The sequence below is a fragment of the Astatotilapia calliptera genome, chromosome 16 (genome assembly GCF_964374335.1).
Source record: "Astatotilapia calliptera chromosome 16, fAstCal68.1, whole genome shotgun sequence".
In the NCBI taxonomy this organism is placed as follows: domain Eukaryota; kingdom Metazoa; phylum Chordata; class Actinopteri; order Cichliformes; family Cichlidae; genus Astatotilapia; species Astatotilapia calliptera.
In genome coordinates this window covers 31,508,996-31,533,036 of record NC_137437.1, presented here as the reverse complement: position 1 = coordinate 31,533,036, position 24,041 = coordinate 31,508,996, and the positions used below count along the sequence as shown (strand labels likewise).

The following is a 24,041-nucleotide window of genomic DNA, read 5'->3' as shown; positions in this document are numbered from 1 at the left end:
AGCTTCTTTAATTGTTTTGGTTTCCCCTTTCTTCTGCTTTTAGAAGAAGACTATCCGGTGACTATGAAAAATTAGCAGCTAAAATGAAAGAAGCTGCCCTCAGGAGTTGGTCAGTTGGACAGACAAATGCTAATATCGTCCCATTTCTCATCTCCAATCACTTTACAACAGTGTTATGCATGCAACCTATTGTTTTTCCTTAGATTAGCTGATCACATAATGCTGCTTTTAAATGGAATTGCTTCTGAAAATTCAACAGGCTTTTAGATTTAGTTACTGTTTCTTGTTTATTCTTTCCATTCCAAATGGTTACCACTCCAAGACCTCTTTCACAATGTTGCTTAAATATATATTAAGACATCACTTATTATAGTTTGCTTATATGGTGAGTTTTCATAAATGAGTCCCCAAAACTACAAGTGCTGAAAGACTTCTGGGTCTCTGTGGTTATAATGAAGCTGAAATGTACAATGAAAATTAAAGATGTTGGGTGGTGGAAAGTGCTCTCATACACATTGGTCCAAAATGTCACAGAGGTGGTCAACTTGGTTAAACCAGTCCTACTGTGGATGGAAGCACTGCAATCCTGGACGATACAGCTCACATCAGGACAGAAATGTTTCCTCAGAGCATAAAGGTGATTACTCTCAACAACTTTGGACTGATTTACAGTCACATCTCCCTGTACTGGAAACCATGCTGACAAAATGTACCCCACTGTATAACATCTGGAAGTGACTGTGCACAAACACCATGTGTAAAAGCTGGGGGTGCACAGGGGTCAAATTTAGACATTTTTGTGGACACATAACTTTTCCATCAGTGCATAGCTGGTGCTCAATTTCACACATTTCCACCATCTTTTTAAAAAAATGTTGTAAGGCTAGCACTGGCACTACAAAAGTGCCAGACCCAAAGTTGGAACCTCTGATGTCAGTGGTTAAAGGAAGGGTTACCATAATGAATTCACCAGTGACTGGCAGATGGTGCCCACATATTGAGTCCAAAATGAAATCCTACTGAAATTACCCCAATATCTGCTAATAACACCATTGGTTCTCAAATCTGTCAAAACGAGGGCCAGTTTTTAAAAAGCACAAAAGCTAGAGGGGGCAGTCATCAACACCAGCTCCATGCTGAAAGATAAGTATTACTGGACTCGTTCAGCTGTCTCTAGCATACATTACCAGCAGCAGCAATACATTACATTATAGCCTAGTATTGTGTTCCAACAGCTCCAACTACACTACAAAATGTATTTATGGAAACCTACTGTCTTCTAACTATGTGAAGACAATTTAACCTCTTACTCACATTATATCCTGCTGAAAGAGCCAGAATCTGTTAAAAATCCAAACACCCACTCAGTGAGGGTGGATGGGACAGAGAAAAATCACAGCTGTCAGTGACCAGCGTGACCTTGCAAATCTGTTTAAGAATACGCTCTGTGTTTTCACATTACGTCTTTATTCTTCTCCCCAGTTTGAAGCAAACTGGAGGCAACTGTAACTCCCGCTATACGTGCCAAAAATTCCCCAAGTGCTGTTGGGTTTTCTCACGCCTGGGGCGATTATATCTGTGAAACAACTTTTGCAAGGTCTTATTGTGAAACAACTGCAGCAGTCGACACAAACACACACACACACACTTTATACAGAGCACCACTGAAAGCATGACAGCAAACACATTTTCATTCTCACTCTTGGTAAGTGGAAGAGAAGAGAAGAGGCCACCATCTTTCCAGCTATGACCATGGGCCACCAACCACAAACATGGTTAGCCAAGGAGACCACACACATACACAAGCACTACAGAAGCAAGCAGTGCTTTACATTACCTGACATAAACACATTTAAATACTACACTGATACAACATGAGCTTGTGTATATTACATGCTCGTTAATATAAAATCCTGCAATCCACACCAGAAGCAGCTCGATGCACTCTGCTGTGGAAACACGCAATATGTGTCTGAATTCACTCTTTATCACTGTTCACCTACTGAAGACAGCACTGCTCCAGTGCAGCATAACGCACATGAGTATCACACCTATGTCAGGTCACACACATCCTGCGATAACTTTGTTTCTCTGTAACAGTGAAGCAAATCCACAATGCAGAAAACTGACACACACACACGAAAAGCCAGGAGCTCGATCATCAGACAGACAGCAGTACTTTACCCTCCTTTCCCAACCACGCTTCTTACCTGAAACACTGCGGTGGCCATCCTGTCTCAGAGTGAGTGTCTTTTTTTTGTGTGTCGTTCTCTCTCTCTCTTTCACTCTTTGGTTTTCTCTGTCTGGTTTTAGTGCTGCATCGTCATTTGGCTTTTCTTCCTCTGCCCCCCCACCGTGTGCAGCAGAGAGGTTTTTCCTCTGTGCTCCGACCAGATGGCTAAAAGCTAAATCCACTCACTGTTACCTTGGTGCAGCGCAGGACTGGAGGAGTGTGTGTGTGAGTGTGTGTGTCAGAGAGCAAGAACGAGAGAGCGAGAGAGAGAGTTTGTGTGTGTGTGTGTCAGAGAGCGAGAACGAGAGAGCGAGAGAGAGTTTGTGTGTGTGTGTGTGTGTGTGTGTTTGTTTCAGGCTTCAGGCTAATAGGTCTGGTTAGCCTCTCCCTCACTCACTCCTCCTCCAAGAAAATGAGCATAAAGATGTCTAAAGAGTCTTAATGTGAGCGCGCGAGTGGGGCGAAGTGCAGCCAAAGGCAAATCTTAACATCCCACAACTGGAGACGGCGCAGTGCAGCACTCGGCGCTGAATAAGCAGGCAAAGTCTGGCTACGGGCTACAGCTATTTCCCCTCTCTTTCACTCCCTGGGTTTATTTTCTCCTCCCTCTTGTTCAGACCATTTTCACCCTCCTCCCAAACGGGGAGACACATGAGTAACGAGAAAGGAGGAGAAAAGTACTCAAGTCAAATTTCCCAGGGAGATCGGGAGGGAAGAAGGGGACGTGAGATCGGGGGGAACAAAAGCACGCCTCTTTCCTTTCACCGTCTTTTTCTCACTTTCTCACACACACTCCTTCATCACGAGCTCATTCTTCATTCTCTCCTTGTTATCAGCTTCTCAAGTTACAGGTTAAATATGAGTCGTCGGCAGACCTCCACCCGCCTTTTCTGCCCCCCCTTCCCCACAAGCTCTCTCCTACACACTCACTCTACAGCTGCCCACGAGAGGGAAAGTACCATGAATGAATCCATTGACTTCAAGGCAAAGTCAGACAGTGTAAACAGCAGCAAGGAGCTACATGCTGACCAGTCACCAGCTCACAACGCCATGAAATTCTATGGCTTTGATTCCAAGAGTTAAACCTTGTCCCTACATGCTATTATAAAGATTTAGAACATCACTCTAGAGTGAAAGTAGTCAGAAGATTGCTTTCACTGACTATCAGCCTTTCACATTTTAAATATCTTTCCTTTAAATATATCACCTTGGCTTTGAAAACTACGAGTTTTAAGCTGGCAAAAAAGTAGAATCAAGTAACTTAAATAGCAATAACCTGGAGAAAGATCAAAAGCTCTTGACCCCTTAAGTTGGGTGATCTAGTGGGTCCTGTTAGGTCCACAAATCAGCTGTTCCGAGTGATCACCTTCTTCCAGTGATGAAATGTGTCTATTATGGCAGGAGAGGTTTGTTCCAATACACAGAGTAGAAGTGCTTACAGAAAAGGTCTAAGAATAATAAGAATATGGGAGTCATTCGCTGTGGCCTTCACAGTCACCAGAGCTCATCCTAGACTGATGCATCAGACACCACCAGTAAAACCAACACGTCGTCTTCCAGCCCCGTCTAATGTGAAAAATATGAAATAGTCACTTGTTAACGGGGATGAATCGTCACTTTTTACCTGACGGAAAACTGAGCTTTGAAAGATGAGGCAACCACTGTATTTTAAACTAACCTAACAGATTAGTTGTTCATTTCTAACCCCAAATTCAATTAGTTATGCATTAAAAAATAATACAGGGTGATGGGGATGCTTGAGCGTATCCCAGCTGTCACAGGATGAGGGCTGGGGGATACTCCCTGGACATGTCACCAGTATAAAGTGGTGAAGAGAATGGATATGAACAAAATTACTGAGTGAAAATTTGACTTTTTTTTTTAATTGAATCTAGTCTTAACTTATCATTAATGTCAGTTTAATGGCCAACAGGTGATAACCTGGTTGGTGCGATTCAGCCACTGCATGAAAGCTTTGGGGGAAGTGTGTTTGTATGCAGTACTATAGATTTTGTTAGCAGCTGTCAACCGATTGGCACATTTGGGCCACATCAGACTCAACAACTATCCAGTAAATGACATTAAACTGGATGGCTTTAATCTCACCTCAAGTCATCCAAGCAGCCTAGGTTATAGCACTACTCGCAGCCTTACAGTAAGCGTGCCGTTTTAATGTGCTCCCACAACGTCGCTGGCTATTATCCAGTAGCAGACAAAGAGGCTTTACTGAAGAATGCATGGTACAAATTTGTAGCACATTAAGGATTATGTCTCAACATGGAAAGAATGGCCACCGTCTTTGATGCTGCTTGGAGGTAATTACATGGAAGGCGGCTCTGAAGAGCAACACCTCTAGCTTGAAGTCGTGCTCACCAGATGTCAGCTCTGTAAGCGTTATTTAATTCACTATTAATGACAAGGCCCAGGAAGGAAGGGAGTGCTGCCAAAGAGCAGACATGTGGTTCACGGCAACAAAACAACATGCTTGTTTATGTGAGATAGTCACCTTCAGCGGAGGGACACGGTTTTAAACTGTGGGGAGCGGGAATTCCCTGTTCCTAGTGTCTGCGTTTGCCTGTGCGGCTCTGAGTCAAGCTTTGTGTTTCGCCGCTCACCACAATGCAGTGGTGCAGACCACCAGTTTCATCCGTGTATGTCGGGAAGTGCAAAGCGTGGGGAAGTTATCTGTCTGTGTTTGAGGCTGATATGTTTCTCTTAGTCTGGGCTATTTCCTGCGTCCTGGCTTTTATTACCTTCATAATCCTGTGGCTGCTGTCTGTAATCACACCGGCACTGCCAGAAACAACTATCGCACAGCCACGCCAATTCTTTTTTTTTTTTTTACTCTTACTGCTCATTTTTGTAGGAACTGAAATCTCTGAGTCTCTTTTTAACTCATTTTAATAGGACACAACATTAACAGGAGGGTCTGGGAATCCACCACAGGAACAAAATCCTTACATTTCTATTGAATTTTCTACATTTTCTGCATTACTTTTTGATGGCACCATCTTTTTTTCCCCATATAAAGAAAAGCACAATAATCAGACTTACTTTCAACTAATTTACTTTTATCGCCCAGTATTTTCCCTGCTAAATCCACGCACATGTAGGCAAGATTTCCAAAATGTGTGAGTCACAGCGTAACAATGTGTTATCTGTTTATAAAGCACTTAATAAAGCCATGGGCTTAATAGCTCAGATATATTAAAGCTCATGTGCAAAACTTTCTGCATGTTTAAACGTGGAATCGTGTGCATCTCAGTGATGTTTTTCAGACTGATCAAAAACAGTTACATTAGCTTAAGCAAACAACACTCAGCTTGGCTTTCAGTCAGACCTCCTCCTTCATCATGTTCCTTCTGGCTTCTTCAACCTGCTGTGCAGCAGCTCAGAGATCAGAACACAATGTGTCTTGCATGTTCTACAAAAACTCATAACTTACATTAACCAGGCAGTTCATTAGTTACCTCTTGATAGGACTGAGTTGGATGCCCTTTTGGAGACATCCTTAGAACTCTCTTAATTCTTGATAGCATTGATTCAACAGTGTATGTCTGCAGCACATGCTCGATGAGAATCTTCACTTCACCACATCCTAAAAGTGGTCCACTGGACTGAGATCTGGTGATTGTGGAGAAAACTCATTGCCATGTTCAAACCAATCTGAGCTTTGTGACATGATGCCGTGTCCTGCTGGGAGCTGTGAAGATGTGTACGCTGCAGTCATAAAGGCATGGTCATGGTCATCGGCAACACTCAGGGAGGTTGTGCTATTTAAATGATGGTCATTTGGTACTAAGAGGTCCAAAGTGTGCAAAAAAACATATTTCCCACAGCATTATACCACCCAAATCAGCCTCAACTGCTTTTATGTTCTTTACACCTAATTTGAATGTTGCAGCAAAAATTGAGACATTTTTACAATCGGCTATTGTCCAATTTTGGTGAGCCCGTGTGAACTGTAGCCTCAGTTTTTCTGTCAGGCTTGGCAGCCGGTTTAACAAGTGGTTATTTGAGTTACTGTAGTCTTGAAGAAGTCTGGCCATTGTCCACTAACCTCTGATATAGACATTTTTTCCCAGAGATCTGCCGCTCACTGGATATTTTGCCTTTACAAACCATTCTCGGTAAATCCGAGACAAGGTAGATGGTGCAGCCAACAGTAAAGGTCTTTCCACGCTCACAAAGGCACTTAAATTCCTTTTCTTCCCCATTCTGATGCTCAGTTTGAACTTTAGGAGGCTGTCTTGATCCTGTCCACATGTCTAAAAGCATCGACTTGCTGCCAAGTGACTGACTACATATTTGTGTTAAAACGCAAATAAACAGGTGTTCCTAATGAAGTGGCTGTGAGTGTCTATGCGAGAGGGGGTAAAAAAAAAAAAAAAGATTGCTACATCAGTTTCACTAAGTAGGCCCTTTGCTCCTTTAATGTTTATTATTGGGAGGGAACAAATTCTTCTGTACACGAATGATTGTGAAAGAATGAATGCACCAATCACTTTTTCACCATGTGTGGTCCTCACACCGACTGATAAGCAAAGGAGCAACAATAGGGGGGAATCAGTGCCTTCATCAGTGAATGATGGGGGAAGAAAAAGAGGAGGATAGAGAAAGAAAAACGTAGAAAAGAAAAAACAAAATAGTACACAGTAGGGCTACAGAGAGGAACACAGAGCAGGAGAGAACACTCTGGGTGAGGTCCAGTTTCATGAGTCTGACTCAGGCTTTCCCAAGCAACGTCAGGGGCGAGCGTCAGGCTCTCGGTCCCCCAGCGCTCGGTGGAACGCTTCGGAAACGCCCTCGCAGCTTACAGACCAGATTTAACATGGATTTTTCTACTGGATGGTCATGATTAGGCAGCAGGAGCTGACATGGGATGGAAAAGCTGTTGCCTTGAACCAAAGGACAGGCTGCAGATGTAAGGGTGGGGAACTTGAACAGAACAAAGTCTCCAAACTCCTTGAGCACGTAATAAAGAAGGCTCCTCTGAAAAAAACCCTCAACACTCACAGCTGTTGTAGCACTCAGAGACGATTAGAAACTCCGGGAGAGATGGTGCATGCTCAGCAGTTCTTCCTCTGTACAAGAAGGGCAATGAAATGAAAGTGTGGAATTTTTTTTCTAATTGATCTTAAGCACATTCATCCTTCTCACTCACTTCTTCCATCCACGTCTCCTTCGTGCACTTGGCACGTTGTTGACATTCTTTCCCACAGCTCTTGATTACTCCATCATGCTAAAGCTGGGCGTTCCTGTTTGTTTTCTCTGCTGTATCTATGCACATGTCGCTAACATGCGCTTACTAAATACATGGCCGTAAGCCCATGGTCCTTGTGTAAGCCGTTAGTTTATGCACATGAACAAGGAGAAATGACAGATGATTGTGACTGTAGGTCCATTTTTATTTCTTTTGTTTGACAGTCAAAGTTAAAGTCGCATATTTATTTTTTTCATCTTACTATAATGACTGCAGCGTACGTTTGTAGGTCTTCCTACATGTGTTTATCTATCTGGATGAAACTTACTGTATAAAAAATACTGTATAAAGGATCATCTATATAGCTTAGCTGACTTGGCTGAGTCATTGACTAGTATGTTGGCCGTTGTTTTGGGGTCTTTTAACACATCACTCACTAGTTTTCCTTTTAGAGTCTTTAAAATTTTATTTTCCCACCTGCAAGGCTTGTCTGTACTGTGCAACTTTGTATATCCATCTCCTGGTTCGAGAGCATCAAACATTATTTTTCTCAAGTCTAAACTGATTAATTTTGTTCTTGGCATGATGCTTTTTCATGTGACAGCCCAAACCCTCTCTGAAGTTTTTATACTGTGTGCAAATTAGAAGATAATCCTTGGTTTTAACTCAATTTTATAAGCCTTGAGCATTACAAAGTTAAATCACATCACTGCACATCAGTGGTTTGTGCTATTATTCGATAATAAAGTCCATTTTCAGGGGGCTAATTATATTAACCCTGATAGTTTTATGTCTGAAATAATTCTGTTATTATGTGCAAACAAAAATTATTTATGCTTTCTAAAGAAAACAATTTTAGAAATGCTATGTGAGAAAAGCACTTGACAAAGCCTTTAAATTTCACGGAGGCTCTAATAATTCTGTCCACATCTGTAGCACACAGCAGGAGGTAGCACATGTAGCAAGGACGACACTCACTTTGCATAAAATTTCAGACAATTGCCTTAAATATTTTCACGTGGGAGCAATCAGAAACTGCATACTTGCTAAAGTTCAACATGTCTTGACAAATACTGAATTGTAGTAAAAATGTTTACTTAGTCGATTATTTTCATCCTCATGATATAAAATTAAGTCAAAATCGCAATGAAATTAAACCCAGAAAACATCGCTCCTTATACAAAAAATGCACTCAAATTAGAAGCCATATGATTTATCCCATGATTGAGCTGTTGTTGTGTTCCTGCAAACGTTTGCGGTCATAAGGAGGAGAACAGAGTAGCGAGCATGTGTTCTGTCCTGTGACTGCTAATTCAATTAGCCTCAGAGCTGCTGGCTGGCTCTGCATTTGATCAGACGAGGAGCTGTTGTTTTCTTTTTGTTGTTTTTTTTTTTTAAGTAGGTGCAGATACCATGACCAATACAGGAATATTTTAGTCATGAGCCCACCATTGTGTGTTTGCTCTAACTGGTTGGCGCGCTAAGTGTGTAACAATTATACAACTCTGACACGGCCTCTTCCGTTTGTTTTCTTAACAGAGGGTCAGCCCCTCTCCTACTTTAACTTCCATTTCTCACTCTCTGCACGGCCAACACAACATGCAAAATGAAGGAAGCTGTTAATGTTGTCAAAGGGGTTCAACGCAATGCTTTGAAACCTCCCCAAACTTGGACTTATGTAATGTCTTACAGCAAAAGCACAATATGTATTTTTTCCCCTTTCTTTGAATGCCTTGTTTATCCATTAGAACGAAAGCAATGCAGAACTAAGAGCATAAAGGCCTTTTCTACATCGAGGGGGTTGAGCGCCATAAGTAATATACATTTCCTGATGATGACTCAATTTATTTAAATGATCAAAGAACCTGTTATATTATGTGTTTTAATAACAGAAACTTGAATTTATAAGAGAAATTAAAGGTGAAACCGCTACAGAGACTGTGTTACAGTCTTTGAATATGAAAAACCTTTGCTGGGGCTCAGTTGTGGTGACACATCACAGTTTCTGCCTGTGTGATAAATCAGCACTGTGGCAATGTGTGGTATCTACAGGAAGTTACTGGAACAGTAGTCAAGGTTAATCAAGCCAAATGATCCTGACAGCTGCTGCGACTGCTGAAGCAAGCGCTACACGAGAGAGGATGAGGCTCGAGGGCAAGAGGGAAAAAATGCAAACTAAATAAAGGCTTGTGTGTCGATAGAGACTGGCTGCAAAGACACATGGGAGCAGTGGGTCATTCTGGGATGAATCTTCTTCTTTCTGTCTTCTGGCACAGTGTAGAATAATCTCCAAAGTTTAAATCATGGATACACTGGGCTGGGGAAACAAAATGAATCAGTGACTTTAAATGAATTTGTATGTAAAGGCACTGCTGGTTTTCTACTTCTTCCTGAAGTAGACAGTATGAAAGATGGATCCAGGTATGCCTCCAACAGTTCAAATGTGTGTTGGGTAATAGGGGAGTCTGAATTGGCTGTAGGTGTCTAACTATATGTGAACCCTGTGATGACCCTGTCCAGGGTTTACCCCACCTCTCCTCTAAAAGATGGATGGATAGGACATAGTGGTGCTTTGAACCAAATGATACTCACTAACCAGAGTAGGTAGGATCAACCCTCTGGGGAGCGTCAACTTCATGCCAGATGTTTCTACAGCTAACAGAGTTTTCGCCTTGAACCCAAGTGTTGGACCATCACACCTTAGCCATTTCACACATGCACTGCAGCCCTGACCTTTCACTGATTCATACATTTAGACAATTAACAGACAGCGAGTGTGTGCTGATGTGCGTCGTGTCCTGCCTCCTGCTTGATCGGCACAGGCGCCACCTCATGACCATCAATCTCCAGCTGTCTGCCTCATATGTGAAAGGCCACATCTGGACAATGTCCAGAAAATCAGATCTGTACAACATCCAGACCTCATTACCTGGATTCATGGTTGAAAACAGTTCATCCATATCCATATAGAACAGATTTGTTTTGATTTATTGGGTGTGGGCTCTGAGGATTCATTAAACAACCAACCGCATAATCAAAATAACAATAATCTCAAAATCATCTAAAAAACAGAAAAAGAGGTCAACAACAGAACAAGCTATTGAATATGAATCCAGGTTTTACCGCTGAAACAAGTGCCCAGATAACTGCTAACCAGATAACTGCTCCAGAATTTCACAGTTATCGATGCAAACATTGTTCTCCAGCTGCAGACCTGACGATCTCTCTCAAAAATGCATCTCACATGTGTGGATACAGGTGTTTGGATGTGTCAAAGATTTGGAAACGATAAATAATACAAGGTAGACTGTTTGTCTTATTTGTAGCCGCACCAAGAACTTTATATCTCCAGGTGATCGCTCAGAAATGTTAAAAATGTCGGGAAACGGTAGCTACTGACAGGCAGACTGTGCCAGAATGACTATTGAACTCAGTGGTATGTAGTAAGATCCAGAAACTTCCTGGAAAGGAGAATATTTATGTAAGAGGCTCAATTCTGCAAGTGAACCTACTGGTTTTATTATCATTGACTATTATTTCAATAGATTTATACTCTGAAATGCTCAGTAACACAATTTAAGCTTGATGAATGGGAAAGGAATCAAGTGTTAGTAATAATGTTGCAACTTTCATGAAACAAAGGGGGCAATTTGCAGCTTTTCACTTGGCAAACCTGATGAGCCGAATGAGGGCACATCCATCAGGAAGCTCCAAGCAGCAACAACAGAGCTCAAACTGCAACATGATGTGCTCAGTGAAAGGAACTAAAAGGGTCACAAACAACAAATCTGAAATAACAAAAGCACAAAGTGGAAGCGAGCCAGCACAAAGAAACGTACGAGTTCTCTCCACAGTTTCAAAGCATGCGCTCTGAGAATTTCAGGAGCTGACAAAACAAGTGCTTCATCATTTCAGAGAAGCGGAACGAAAACACCAGCAGACAGAGAGGCGGAGAGATGATACGCTCTTCCACGTTGCTCCTGATTAATGGTGGAACACGGTGGTTTCCTTCTCAAAACACGCTTGACATGCAAGGATCAGAGAAACCAAATAACTTCGACTGGACAGCTCAGCTGTATAACACAACATACACCAAATACTATATTTGAAGCCACACAAATACACAGAATGGCAGGTTCCTTTATTACTATGAGCAAGGACACTGCAGTTCATTTCTGTACTATAAAGTGAAGTAGCTCCTTAATAGAAGTAACTTCATGATTTTAAACGCAGCTTCAGAATTACCCCGCACTACTAAATCATGTTAGCTCAGCTATGTTCAAAAGGTAAGGAAACAGCACAATGTTTGGTGTACATAGAGGATCTTTGCCTTTTAGTGACTACTGTCAATAGAGATACAGATTTTAAGTGAAAGCAATTCCATTCCTTGCTTGACTTCCTTTCTATAGACCTTTGTAGACTGATCATAAAGCAGCCTTAAGGGGCGTCCACACAGATAGTGACTGCTGGTGATGTCCCAACAACAAGAGACCACCCAAAGCAAAGCAAGTACTGGCAGGTCAAGAGTTAATATTGTCTCAACTCAAAAAAAGTCAAAAAATTAAAGCAACTACCAATGAAAGTGAAGAATGCTGTTGATTGACATATAGCACAAAGGAGTAGTAATTACACTAGTAGATTGACTACTAGCAACTAGAGATGGCACGATACCACTTTTTTATGTCCGATACCGATACCGATATCATAAATTTGGATATCTGCCGATACCGATATGAATCCGATATAGTGTTTTTTAATCAACAAAACTGTTTTTTTTTTTTTATATCTTGCTGCATTTTGTATAAGTTCATACTCAAGTTTAAAACAACAACTACACTAAAGCTATTCTGTTATACCTGTATGCAAAAAAAAAAATTTTCATAGTTCAGCAATACTGATCAATCTAATAAACTTAGACCTACACCATCCTCCCTATTCTGGTATTTTAAAGAGTACTTAGCGTAAATATTAAGCAACCTAACTAATAGGGTTCCAACTCCCAGCAACAACAAAAATAAATAAATAAAAAATAGTTAACCACCCCTCACGCTCCACCTCATGATGCTTAATCAACGTAATCAACCTTAATTTGATGCAGTGTGAAAAAAAAATGCACAGAAATCAATTATTTTTCAAGAAATATTAAATAGATTCAACATCTTTCTTCAACAAAATTGCAGACTGCACAGATGGTACCTTCCCAAAGGAAAAAGTACTATAGCTTACTAGGGTATATATATTAGACTTAATAGTCACTATATACAGTAATTGACTTCTATTCATTTTACATCAAATTAAAACTTTGGGTGTAAGATTCGGATAATTATTTATTAAAAGCTAGACATTTTAAATGAGAATAAGAAAGAAAAGTATGTCTTTGTGCCCCCTTTTCCCTGTTAATGCCCTATCGGCCCCCCTGGCTAAACTTTGCTAGATCCGCCCCTGCACAGTTACCAGCGTCAGCTACGTAGAAAAAGATCCTGGTGTAGAAAGTAATATTAAATAAATTCTAACAACAGCTGATCAAGCTTAAACGTGCTGCTGTTGTTCAGCCGCTGGTTTCCTCTTTCTGGTGCAAAGTGGGCCAAAAACAAACAAGAGAGACGGACTCGCGACAGAAAAGCCGATCAGCTGATCGTTAAGCAGTTTCATGATTGAAGTAGCAGCGAGAAGAGGCAGTCGCTCCATATATCGTTTGTTAAGCTTAACGCAGGAATGCTTTACAAACATTCAGAGATGGACTTACACACTTGCTTTACTTCTCTCGGGGATAACTTTGTCGGAGATGAAATGCCGGGTTGCTAGCGAAGCTCCAAATGCTATCCAGACCACCGACAGGTCCCGCATGCCACAGCCGCTCTATCACGTGATGCATACTGCTCCGACGTGCTAACGTTCTGAGGTGAGTTACGGCGTGTTGCAAGTTTTGTGAGGTGCTTTCGTGATATTTAATGGATCGGATTACATTTTTTATTTTTTTCCGACATCCGATCCAGTAATTTAGGTCAGTATCGGACCGATACCGATACGTAATATCGGATCGGTCCATCTCTACTAGCAACCAACCATTAGTGACAAAATAATGCACAGTGAGCGAATCTCTTCCTCTATTTATATAGGATTTGCAGGTGGCTGCTCCTTCCCAAACCTGGGTCTGCTGGAGGTCTCTTCCTGTCAAAAGGGAGTTCTTCCTCACCACTTTTTTCCAAGTCCTTGATCAGAGGGGACCTTGGGGAAATGCCGGGCTTCTCTTTCTCTGTTTGTTGAGTTTATCTTACAATGTAAAGCACTTTGAGCAAACTGTTATTGTGAATTGGTGTTAAATAGGCAATGATAAGGCTACTGTCCTTATTAGCCTATTCTTATCATTTATGTTTTTAACCAACATCCTTCTTGGATTTGACCGCTATTTTTATTTTCCTCACATTTATTTAGGGTTACAGTTTGCTCTTGAGAGAAATCTGTTGCTCTAGACCTGTCCGTGCTTGTGGATGGCTATATGGTATCAACACTACCTCTTTCACATCAATGTGTAATTTCCTGAGGAGCAAACACTGGGCAAACAAACCAATATTTTAATAACTACCTTGATTCAGGTAAATGAAGACTGACAGCCCTGAATTTGATCTTGATAACTCTAGTTGAGGTTAAATTCTTTCTAACTTCACAACTTCAACGTCACGTGTATTAAACCCCAGCAGAAAGTAGTCCTTACTAGGATGAAGTCTTTTTGGAAAGATGGTGTCCTGAACCGATTTTCAGCAGTGTTTTCTTGGCACAATATCCTGTAAGGTTAACTAAAAGGGAAAAATAAATATATTTTAATTAGAACTGAAGTCTGAATGCACTCATGTTGTTATTTAACTGCTGGGCAGGGTGGAAGGCATACAAGCCATGCCTTTAGACTGAAATTAGTGCCTAAGCAGTTTGAGGTTTTACCTTTCCTCAGCGCTTTCACAGCAAGTTGGCACGAAAGTCCCAGAAATCCTCTCTGTTTTTGTAAGGAAGTATATATATATTATATATACAAAGGAGACTGTGCATAAAGAAGGGAGACTTGTAAATTAGCCTGAAAAATGGAAAGATACCATCACTTCATGCAAACATATTCATGTTCACTTTCAGGATCACCCTATGTGATGTTTTTGGCTCTTTCCTGTCATCACCCAGAAGCAAAATTTTACTGACAAGATTTAACACATTTTTCACATCCAGCTGTGAGTAAACAGGCATGAAGGTGGGGAGGCGTTTTGTGACCATTTGTTTGCTGCCCGGTTAAATATGGGCTGTATATTATTCTTATCTCCAGATGGAGATTTATAATTGTAACGTGTACTTACGAGAACTGTCCTACCTCTGAGTTATTTTCGAGCGCTCAGATTCCTAACATTTCAGATCATATATGGCTGACAGGTCGCAGAAAAGAGCTTTAGCTGGATTTTAAAATAAATAAGTCATAAAAATGTAGCCAGTGGTCTCGCAGGCCTGACTGAGTGCCGATAGTTATCATGCTTGACCCTGTCGCGGTCACTCCCTTGTTTTTCATCTCAGGCTTTTTAGCAAATTGCTTCCTGCCAAAGCCTTGACATTTTTAGCTGAAATGTTTAGAAAAGGAAATGCTGCTGTGATTTTTGGAGATGGAAAGTTGCAGGTTTGTATATATAGACACTGGCAGTTTGCTAGGCTTCTCCAACAAATTTGACCTCTGGCTTCCTGAAATTCAAGCGTTATCATGTACTGTGTACTTCCATTCATCACACTTTAAAAATTGCACGATCTGCAGGGAAAACAAAGGAGAAAAAGACGTAATTTCTGCAGGTTTCAGCGACACATTTCTTCTCGATAAGGTCCTTTCAAATTACTCTGGATCAAAGTACATATTATGAGGGAAGTCAGAAGCTCATCGCTAACCAACACCAATGCTTTACCAACATTAAAGTGAGAGATCTGGATCCACAGCAGAATTTCATGTTATTCTTTTTCCCTTTAGTAACATTGTGTTTTTTCCCCCGAAGCTCCAGCTCTCCACCAGGTTTCATGAAATTTAGGTTTACAGTAACCTTGCTGAAACCCTACCATCACCCCAGCTACCTACCTAGCTGTCAGTTAGACAGCTACCTGTAGATGCTAAAGATTGATTAATTTAATGATTGCTAACAGGCGCACACAGCAGAATAAATGGAAAGCTGGACAGAGGGACTGGTGTCACTCACACGTTTGTAAAGTGTCATTTTGAAGCTTCAAGATTAGCAACTTGGATGTGTCGAATGAAGGGTGGATCTGACTTTGAAACCACATGCTAATGAGCATATTCTGGAAAATCTTCTTATAGAATAACCAGAATTTATAAAACTTAACGGCCTGTTTAATATGACCTGAAAGTATTGCCTGACACCATGAAACAACAAAGAAAGGTCTGCTTCCCATAGACTTTGATATAACTGCAAGTCATTTTTAACCACAATACTCCCTACTGGCTATTAAACAGGATGCATTAAGACTCTTCTGTAATGCTTCACTTTTCAGACCCACACACTCCCACTCTATTCTCATCTACCATTATTAACCCAAGGTTAAGAGAGAATCACACAAAAGGTTTTTAACCTCCCCCTACAAGAGGCTCAGATCCTAACTGGACATATTTGTAGTAAATTGCTTCTTTAAGCCCACTAAAAAAGTCTAAGTCATTCATGAAGAGGTTTGAGTGCATGACAATTCATTGTCGGAATTAGAATCAGCTGTGAAATTGCCACATATTCCCATATGCACCCGTTTCCCCAACTTCATATCAGCCCAGAGTAAAACAGATTTTACACAGAAGCACTCTGAGCGCAAATAAATGTAGCACAACAACATGAGCTAAAAGACTAAATAACTTTCTTGAGCAAAGCAGTCTATTACTAATGACGGAGGAATAAGAGACATTAGATTGGACCGTCTGTAAACACGAGGAAGCTGTAGGAGTGGGAGAATTTTTCTCTGACGATCCTAAATTTATTATTATATTAATCAAAAAACTGATAAAGGTCACACATTCTTTCAAACAGCAGTAAGACTATTCCATAGAGGTCACTGGCTACATTATCTATTGGGTGATGGTGGATGTGTTATATTTTAAAGGTTGTTTAGAGCTGTGGAATTAAACCTGAACCCTTGCACCTGCTCTCTCACTAGCTTTGGTGAACTAAAACTTTAAACCATCCTAAGAAACTGGCACTCTCATTTGTAAAGGTTATAATATTGAAACGCAGTCACCAGTGAGACAGGAATCACACGCAGGTCTTATAATTTCAGCCATTTTGTTTAATAACGTTCCACTGGAGACCTCCCTCACATGGTTCACCAAACCCACCGCCTCTTATTCAGCGTGGCCCGCCTGCCCTGCGCCCCTGGCATTTCCTGTGTGTAAAACAGAGTGGGCAACGCTGGCAACTAGCACCCATTTCCAATAATGGATACCAGATGAAGGGTGTGTGTTTAGGTATGTGCTGTATGTGTGCAAATCCTGCCCTAAACCCTAAATGAATGCTGCACCTTTCTAATTATCCAGCACGAACTCCAGCTTCTCTTTTTTTTCCCTCCCATTTTCTTGCTCTTTGCTTTCGCACAACATTAATCGAGCTCCAGCTCCACCAAGAGGTCTTTTATTTTTAGAACACGGGGACGATCTCCAAGACGCAAGAGCTCATCCAACATAAACAGATTCTGGTACAAAGAGTACTTGTTTAGACATTCTTAAGATTCTTCTGCAGAACATAAACTCCCCCCAAACCCCACCTATCTCAACATCTGCATGTATATGTGCACATACGCACATCTTAAAGAGTAGATGGCTCCAAATAAACAGAACATTCAGCCCTTCTCATGTTCCTTCATGTGGAAAGCAATATTCACTTGATGCATGAAGGTATTACTAAATATAACATTCAAATATCAGCAAACATGACATTGCCTTCCTTTATGGGTTTTTTTTTATGTGTGCAAATTGTTTAGGACTCTTACCTTGACTTCACATTTCTTGTGGCATGCGATTCGGCACACTGGAAAAAGAGAAAAGGAGAGAAAAACCAATTAACTCCACAGATCATAAAAAGCTTTTGAACATTATGGAGAAATTCAGACTGCGTGTTGCATTATGAGTGATGACGCTGAGCAGCTGTCAAGAAGACATGAAAAAGCAAGAGGTATATTCAAATTCCACAATGTTTGTACTGTGGTCAAAGTCAAACAGCATCTGCTGTTAGCAGGCTGATACTGCCACAGCAGCTCACACTCCCAGCAAAGGCTTAGAATTCACTGCTGTGAAGGATAACACACAGTGAGAGATCTCATCTCTGTGTCATCGGTTAAATGAACTTTTTAAAGTGTAATCATCACCAGTGCGATGATCTTTTTACTGAAGCATCTCAAAATCTACAGATACACATCAAAACAAACTCAGCCGGACATAATAAAGAAACCACTGTGAGAGTTTGGGCTGCAGTACTCATCGTCTCCCAGACTAAACAGCTTTCAGTGCAATGAATGAGTCAGGATGTTTCAGCCGTCTGTGCGACAGGCCACCCTCCAGTTATCGATTCCTACACTGACCACACGACTGTCACATGAAGTTAAAAGATCTGATTTATCTCGAGGTCTGCAGCTGGAAAATATTAGGTTACTCATTAGTCCCAAACAACAAATGATCAGTCTTGATGCATGCTCAATTATCCAGGAAAGGAAATCCCAAAAAGTTGATTCTGTTCATCTGGACGCAGCGTTTCCAGTGGGAGAGACGTTTCGTCACTCATCCAATGACTTCTTCAGTCCCAGCTTCAGTGGTGCTGGTTTCAGTCATTGTGCAAATGTACTGTTTATAAGGTTGGGGAAACCTGCAGTCAGCTGAACTGAAGAAGTCACCTGGATGAGTGACGAAACGTTTCTCCCACTGAAAACGCTACGTCCAGATTAACAGAATCAGCTTTTTGGAGTAATTAATCAGTTTTCCTGAATTTCTTGCTCCAGAATATTAATCTTAGGCACCGTTTTAAAGATCAGGGACAGATTTTCCTCCTGTTTTTGGAAACTTTCCACTTTTTGAACATTTTAATTCTCTCACCTTTTTTGCTACAATAAAAATCCACGTCTGTCTGCTTCATTCCAACCAGTACCCCAATTTTTCCTGGTTTACTCCTGGATTTTAAGACCACCTTCTAGAGATAAGCCTTGCTCTTTCTCCTAGGAACCTTCTGGGATTTTTTTTAAAGCCTCTCAAACTTTATTCAGAATACTGAATGAAACAGCCGTTATCTTTTGTGTCACACAAGAGCGTCGAAATCAGTCATATTTGTTATTTTTAGCAAGAAGTCATCTTTTCTAAACATTTTCTAAAACATGACTGATTGCATGAGATGTATTCAGGTGATATGAAAAAAAGAACCTCAGTTGCACTCTCTTCAAATAGCCACTGCACCAGTACAGTATATGGTTAAAGCAGATCTCGAAAATTTCATCAAAGATTAAAGAAGTTGTTTAACTATAGAATTTCTGCACAGTTTTCACAGCTCCCCTTCTGTCCTCAAGGCCTCTCTGTGGACTCCCACTGGGCCACCAATAAGGGTCAACAAGAGAGAGCAGCTGGACCAGCGGCTCATAAATTCTCAGCTTCCCTCGAAGGACAGAAAACCAAAACACGGCTCAGCGTGCCGAGGTGTAGGCTTTCCAAATAAAGGAGAAGGCTGTATGCTTTTACTGGAACGCTCTACGCCTTATGTAATGAGTTTTTCTTCCTGTCTCGAGCCACATTCTTCAAAGCAGTTGTAATATCTGTTGTGAATAGTTGTCAAGTCATTGATATGAAACTGGGAGGTGGCCAGTCCTGACATTGTGCGAGAGTCAGATTGTGTGTTTTGTATTATGTTATGGTGGCAGTGCAGTGTTTTCCTGAACCCTATACTTCCTCTACTCTTGCTTCCTAAACACTATGTTCTCTCTGATGTATACAGATTAATCATACAGGATATCCCTGAAACACTCCTTTAGTTCCACGTGGAGTTTTCTCTGCGTGACCCTCCTTCTTATAAGCTTCACTCTATGAATGTCAAGTCAATGTTCCACTGGGGCCAGCAGTTTAGTACATACAGACAACACAGAAAGACTTGATAAAATGCTAATTCTCCCAGGCTTGTGTGAAAGACATATCTTGACATTTCTTGGCCAAGTTCAACTAGTGAATGGTTTTGCACTTGCACAGGCTTAAACAAATCTGCAACATAAAAAGTAAAAAGACCAGAGGTGGAAGGTGAGACTGAGGGAAGAACCTGTTGGATGAAACCAGAAAAACCTCTCAAAGGAGGCAGCTAGTATTCGCAGCCTTGCCTTATTGGTTGTTACCCAGCGCTCATGACCACAGGTGAGGGTTGGAACATAGATCTGGTAGCTGGAAAAGCTTTGCCTTTTGTTTTATCCCACTTTTCACCATGACAGTCTGCTACAACGCCTTCATTCCTGAAGATGCTGCACCAACCCACTGGCCCAGCTCCTTTCCATCATCGTGAATAAAATCCCAAGATACTTGAACTCAGGGGCAGCTTCTCCCCCAACATATTGGGAGAAAACTACTGTTTTCAAGCAGATAAGCTTCTGGAAACTATGAATTTAAGGAGATAAACAAGACTTTGCTGGTGCAGTGGCGCCTATTGTGTACTATTCTTCACAGCTGACTTACTCTGGTTGCCAGAAAAGCTCAGACTGAGCATTTTTCTTTTAAACAAACACACTTAGTTTAGTTAGAAGTCATCTTTTAATTTCAATATAAAAATCTATTTCAAACGTGCATGAACAATATCTAATGTCGGTTCTAAAGCAGGTTACGCTAAAACAATGACATACCGCTAAATTTGCAGCAGGTATCTTTAATGTTGGATAAAAAAAGCAGGGGTGTAAACTCTTTTCCGCCAAGATAAGTTTGAGAACCAGTGCATTTAAGAAGGTTAATGCACACGTCTCTTTTTAAGAGTTAATTTGACTGAAACTTATTTGGTTATGAAATGGTTTTGATCAAACTGTCACACAATGTTTATTTTTAAAGACTGTTTTCTTGTTTAAATATCAAGTTTCCGATGTGTAAATTACACGTAAATACATGCAAATGATCTTCTATCTTATCCTGTGACACATGGTGCTCTTATTGGGACTGCTGTGGCCTCTCTGATGTCAGCAGTCATGGTGTGGCTGAGTGTGTGTGTTGGTCAGTTAGCTCAGTAGGAAAACATCTGGTCTCCAGAGTGCGATCTCATGAGTCTGAGTCTCCCTCATGGTGAATTACATTTTGATGTTTTATACACCCAAAAATGACATTTGTTTTTTGTTCGTTTTATTTTGTTCTCAAAAATGATCAATGAAAAAGAATATGAGAAGTTCAAGAAGGATACTGAGGAACATCGTCATGGCCGCCCGCACAGCTGTTTTCAAGAATCTTATTTTTAAGACATGATGTGACACTACAGTTAAACATCAGACACTGACAGTAAAGCCAATGGTTATTTGCTGAGAGGCTCAAGTTATCAAGGCCAAGAACACCTGATGTTTTACCTTTAGTCTTAAATGCTTTAAAAGATGACAGCTGCCGTTGGTGCAGGCTTCTTCAGTTCTAAAACCTGATGGAGAGTCACAGTTTAGTGGAGGTGTCACCCTGGATATGGTCCTGAAAGATGATGAACCACCCTGTAATTATGTGAGTCATTAAAGGCCACACATCCAGGGGACAAACTCCCAAACACAATTCAATTTATATAGTGCCAAATCACGACAAGAGTTGCCTCAAGGTGCTTTACATTGTAAGGTAAAGACCCTACAATAATAGAGAGGAAACGGAGAAAACCCCAAAAATCATATACAAGCACTTGGGTGACAGTGAGAAGACAAAACTCCCTTTTAACAGGAAGAAACCTCTGGCAAAACGAGGCTCAGGGAGGGGCGGCCATCTACTGCGACTGGTTGTTGTGGTCGTGGCAGACCAAAGTGACTGAACAACTCTCAGGACCACCTAAAAACAGGCCAAAACCTGAGACTCTCCATCAGTTTTGGAACTGAAGAATCCTCGTGGATGAGAGCTGAAATGTCTTCATGAATCAAAAAGAAGTCCTATTGCCTTTAGCAATGAAAAATGGCCTGGATGAGGAGAAGCTACGCAAAACTCTTTACTTTTACTTTGATGCACTTTGAAGTCCTTAATTTTGCTCAAGGTCAGAGGTCATGTTCTCTGAGCAGCAACTGTAAGGATTAAGGTACAACCTACAAGGCTTTTCAGGAGACTTTAGTTTTTCTTTCACATCTAACCCTATATTCTTTGGAATGAGAGAAAAGTTAGGGGTTTAGGAGTGGGTACTTATCAGTTTTAAAATCTATCTAGGGTTAAATTAACATACGAGAACTTTATTAACATTATTTACATCAGGTGCACAACACAGTTCAATGTGAGCTGCAAGATGATAAATGTAAGATAAAATATGTGTTCACTGGTATTTCAGTGTGCAACAAGAGTATGTCTACAAACTGAAACCTGAGAAAGTGAGAAGCTTCCTTTTTAGATCCAAAAAGTGTACTTACATCATGCAGAGGCATTTAGTTTCTATTTAAGCGCTCGCTGGACTATATTTGCACACGTGGGGGGCTTTTTTGACTTCTTAATTAGAGGCCTTCAAATCTGGGAGGCACCATGAAATCCTACCGGGATGCACAGCGCATCCCAGAAAGTTCCCAGAGTGAAACTAGAAGGGTTTGTTTCTACAGCATGACTCACATAATCTGTCAGGGAGCACCGAGATCGACTCCAGACAAAAATAATGAAACACGTTCATTTAGATGACTGTCGATTCCCGCAAAGACTGTTTTCTTAACTCACGTGGGAGCTTGTAAACCTTCTGCTTGGCTTTTGTCATGTTTACTTTCATGATCAAAATTGCTATGAATCATTATTTTCTTATAATTTATTGTTTTTTCCATCTAAACCACAGCTAAATCCGCCATAACTGCCCGTACAATGATGTAAAACAGAGCAAAGTACTAAAATCTCAATTGCTGACACAATTTGCCCACAAAGCCCATTTAACAGAGGCTCTGCAGTTTTAAATCATGCTGTATAATCTCACCGATTTGTCATGGACTCTTAGATGTTCTTGTTCTCTGAGCAGGCTACACTGGCTTAAAAGTGCAGACTGACAATCGATTTTTGACTTTGGAAATAACAGAAACGTCATCACAGTGAGGCCCGGCAGCTGGGTCGGAGCTTTCTGTCCAATCACGTAAGCTTCTTCATCAGCTTAAGTGTTTTTCAGCATCAGCCTTTTATGGTGACGTATAGCAGATGAGAATCCTCGATGTTCGGAAACGTGCATCTGTGTAATCTCATGACAAACGGGAATGCTCATAGGATAAGAAAGCTCATGTCCATATACAACTGGAGAGATCCATGATGGCTTCTAAATGGATCGGGCGCTCTTCCCAAAGCCACAGTAAGAAAGTAAGAAGAAAAGTTTAACCAGTAAATATTTGATAAATAGCTTAAACAATGATTTAGCTAATTATTGGTGGAAAAACAATTCAGAGTGGACCTATTGTGTTTTTTGTTTTTTTAACTCTTAGACTCCACTAAAGTAGCTCTCCATGATTAACAGTCAAAGTAATCTTGATTTAACCTTCTCCTGGTCCTTACACTGACTCAAACAAGCTCTACTCCCTTTAAGGCCAAGCTTCACTCATTAGTATGACTAGCAAATGTGGTGCTGTTGGGATCTGCCCTTATATGGTCAATGTTGAGTCCTATACTACTGGTCTGACAAAGTTTGGAGCTAACTGGAGTCCCTTCTAGATAAGCTGGGAAGGAAGTTGCTAGTCATAACTCACCTTCATCATTTAAAACTGATTTATTATCATCTAAAACTACACATTTTGTTTTTGAGCAGTTTTGCAGTATTTGCAGTTCAAAATAATCCTTTTCATTATATTGGACCGTGGTGCAGATGTTTTAGTCCCCTGAACACCTCCATTTAAACCAGCGTTCTCCTGATTAGAGCAGAAGGTTTGAACAACAGGTGCGAGTTCTGTGCCTATAGCAGAGGCTGTGTGCCTGACACGCTCATAACAGGGATATCCAATCACAATGACCACATAAAGAGCCAGGATTAGAAAAAGCTGTCAGAATCAAAGTCTTTAGAGCAGTGCGAAGCTTGAGCGTTAGGTCACAGGTGGCATCATTTAAAATTTTAACCATGTTTAATACTTGCATCCCGCACTGTAAGAGCATATATGTGACAGAAAATAAGAAAAGCACAGCAGGATCCCTTTAACGCTCTGTAGACTTGTGTTTCAGCGCTACACATGTGATGAGCTGTGACACAAGTCGCGTGGAATGTTCTCATATGTGTGGAAACCAAACACACTTTGCTCGATAAGCATAAAAGCCATGTGCTTGTCCATCAGGACGATGTCCAGCACCGTCCCCCGTAAACAACTCTCCTGGGCCACGTGGGAAGAAGTAAGACTTCCATATTGGGTGTGAAAGCGTGGAGCCCGGAGCGCTCAGGCTGGGCTTTACCTTGTTAGGAAGTCGGTGCTTTGGAGAAT

At 41.0% G+C, this 24,041-nt stretch overlaps 1 protein-coding gene across 24 annotated transcripts in view; it reads right to left on the bottom strand.

The window, feature by feature from the left end:
• tns1b (tensin 1b) overlaps positions 1-24,041 on the bottom strand; it is a 195,486-nt gene that overhangs the window by 98,092 nt on the left and 73,353 nt on the right. For 22 of the 24 annotated variants that reach the window (XM_080290504.1, XM_080290525.1, XM_080290505.1 and 19 more), the window contains exon 3: positions 17,439-17,476. In XM_080290504.1, coding sequence (XP_080146630.1) covers positions 17,439-17,476 — 38 coding nt within the window. Of the gene's footprint in view, positions 1-2,210; positions 2,886-17,438; positions 17,477-24,041 lie in introns of those variants that run through there. The other 2 variants (XM_080290521.1, XM_080290520.1) reach the window with 1 other exon arrangement.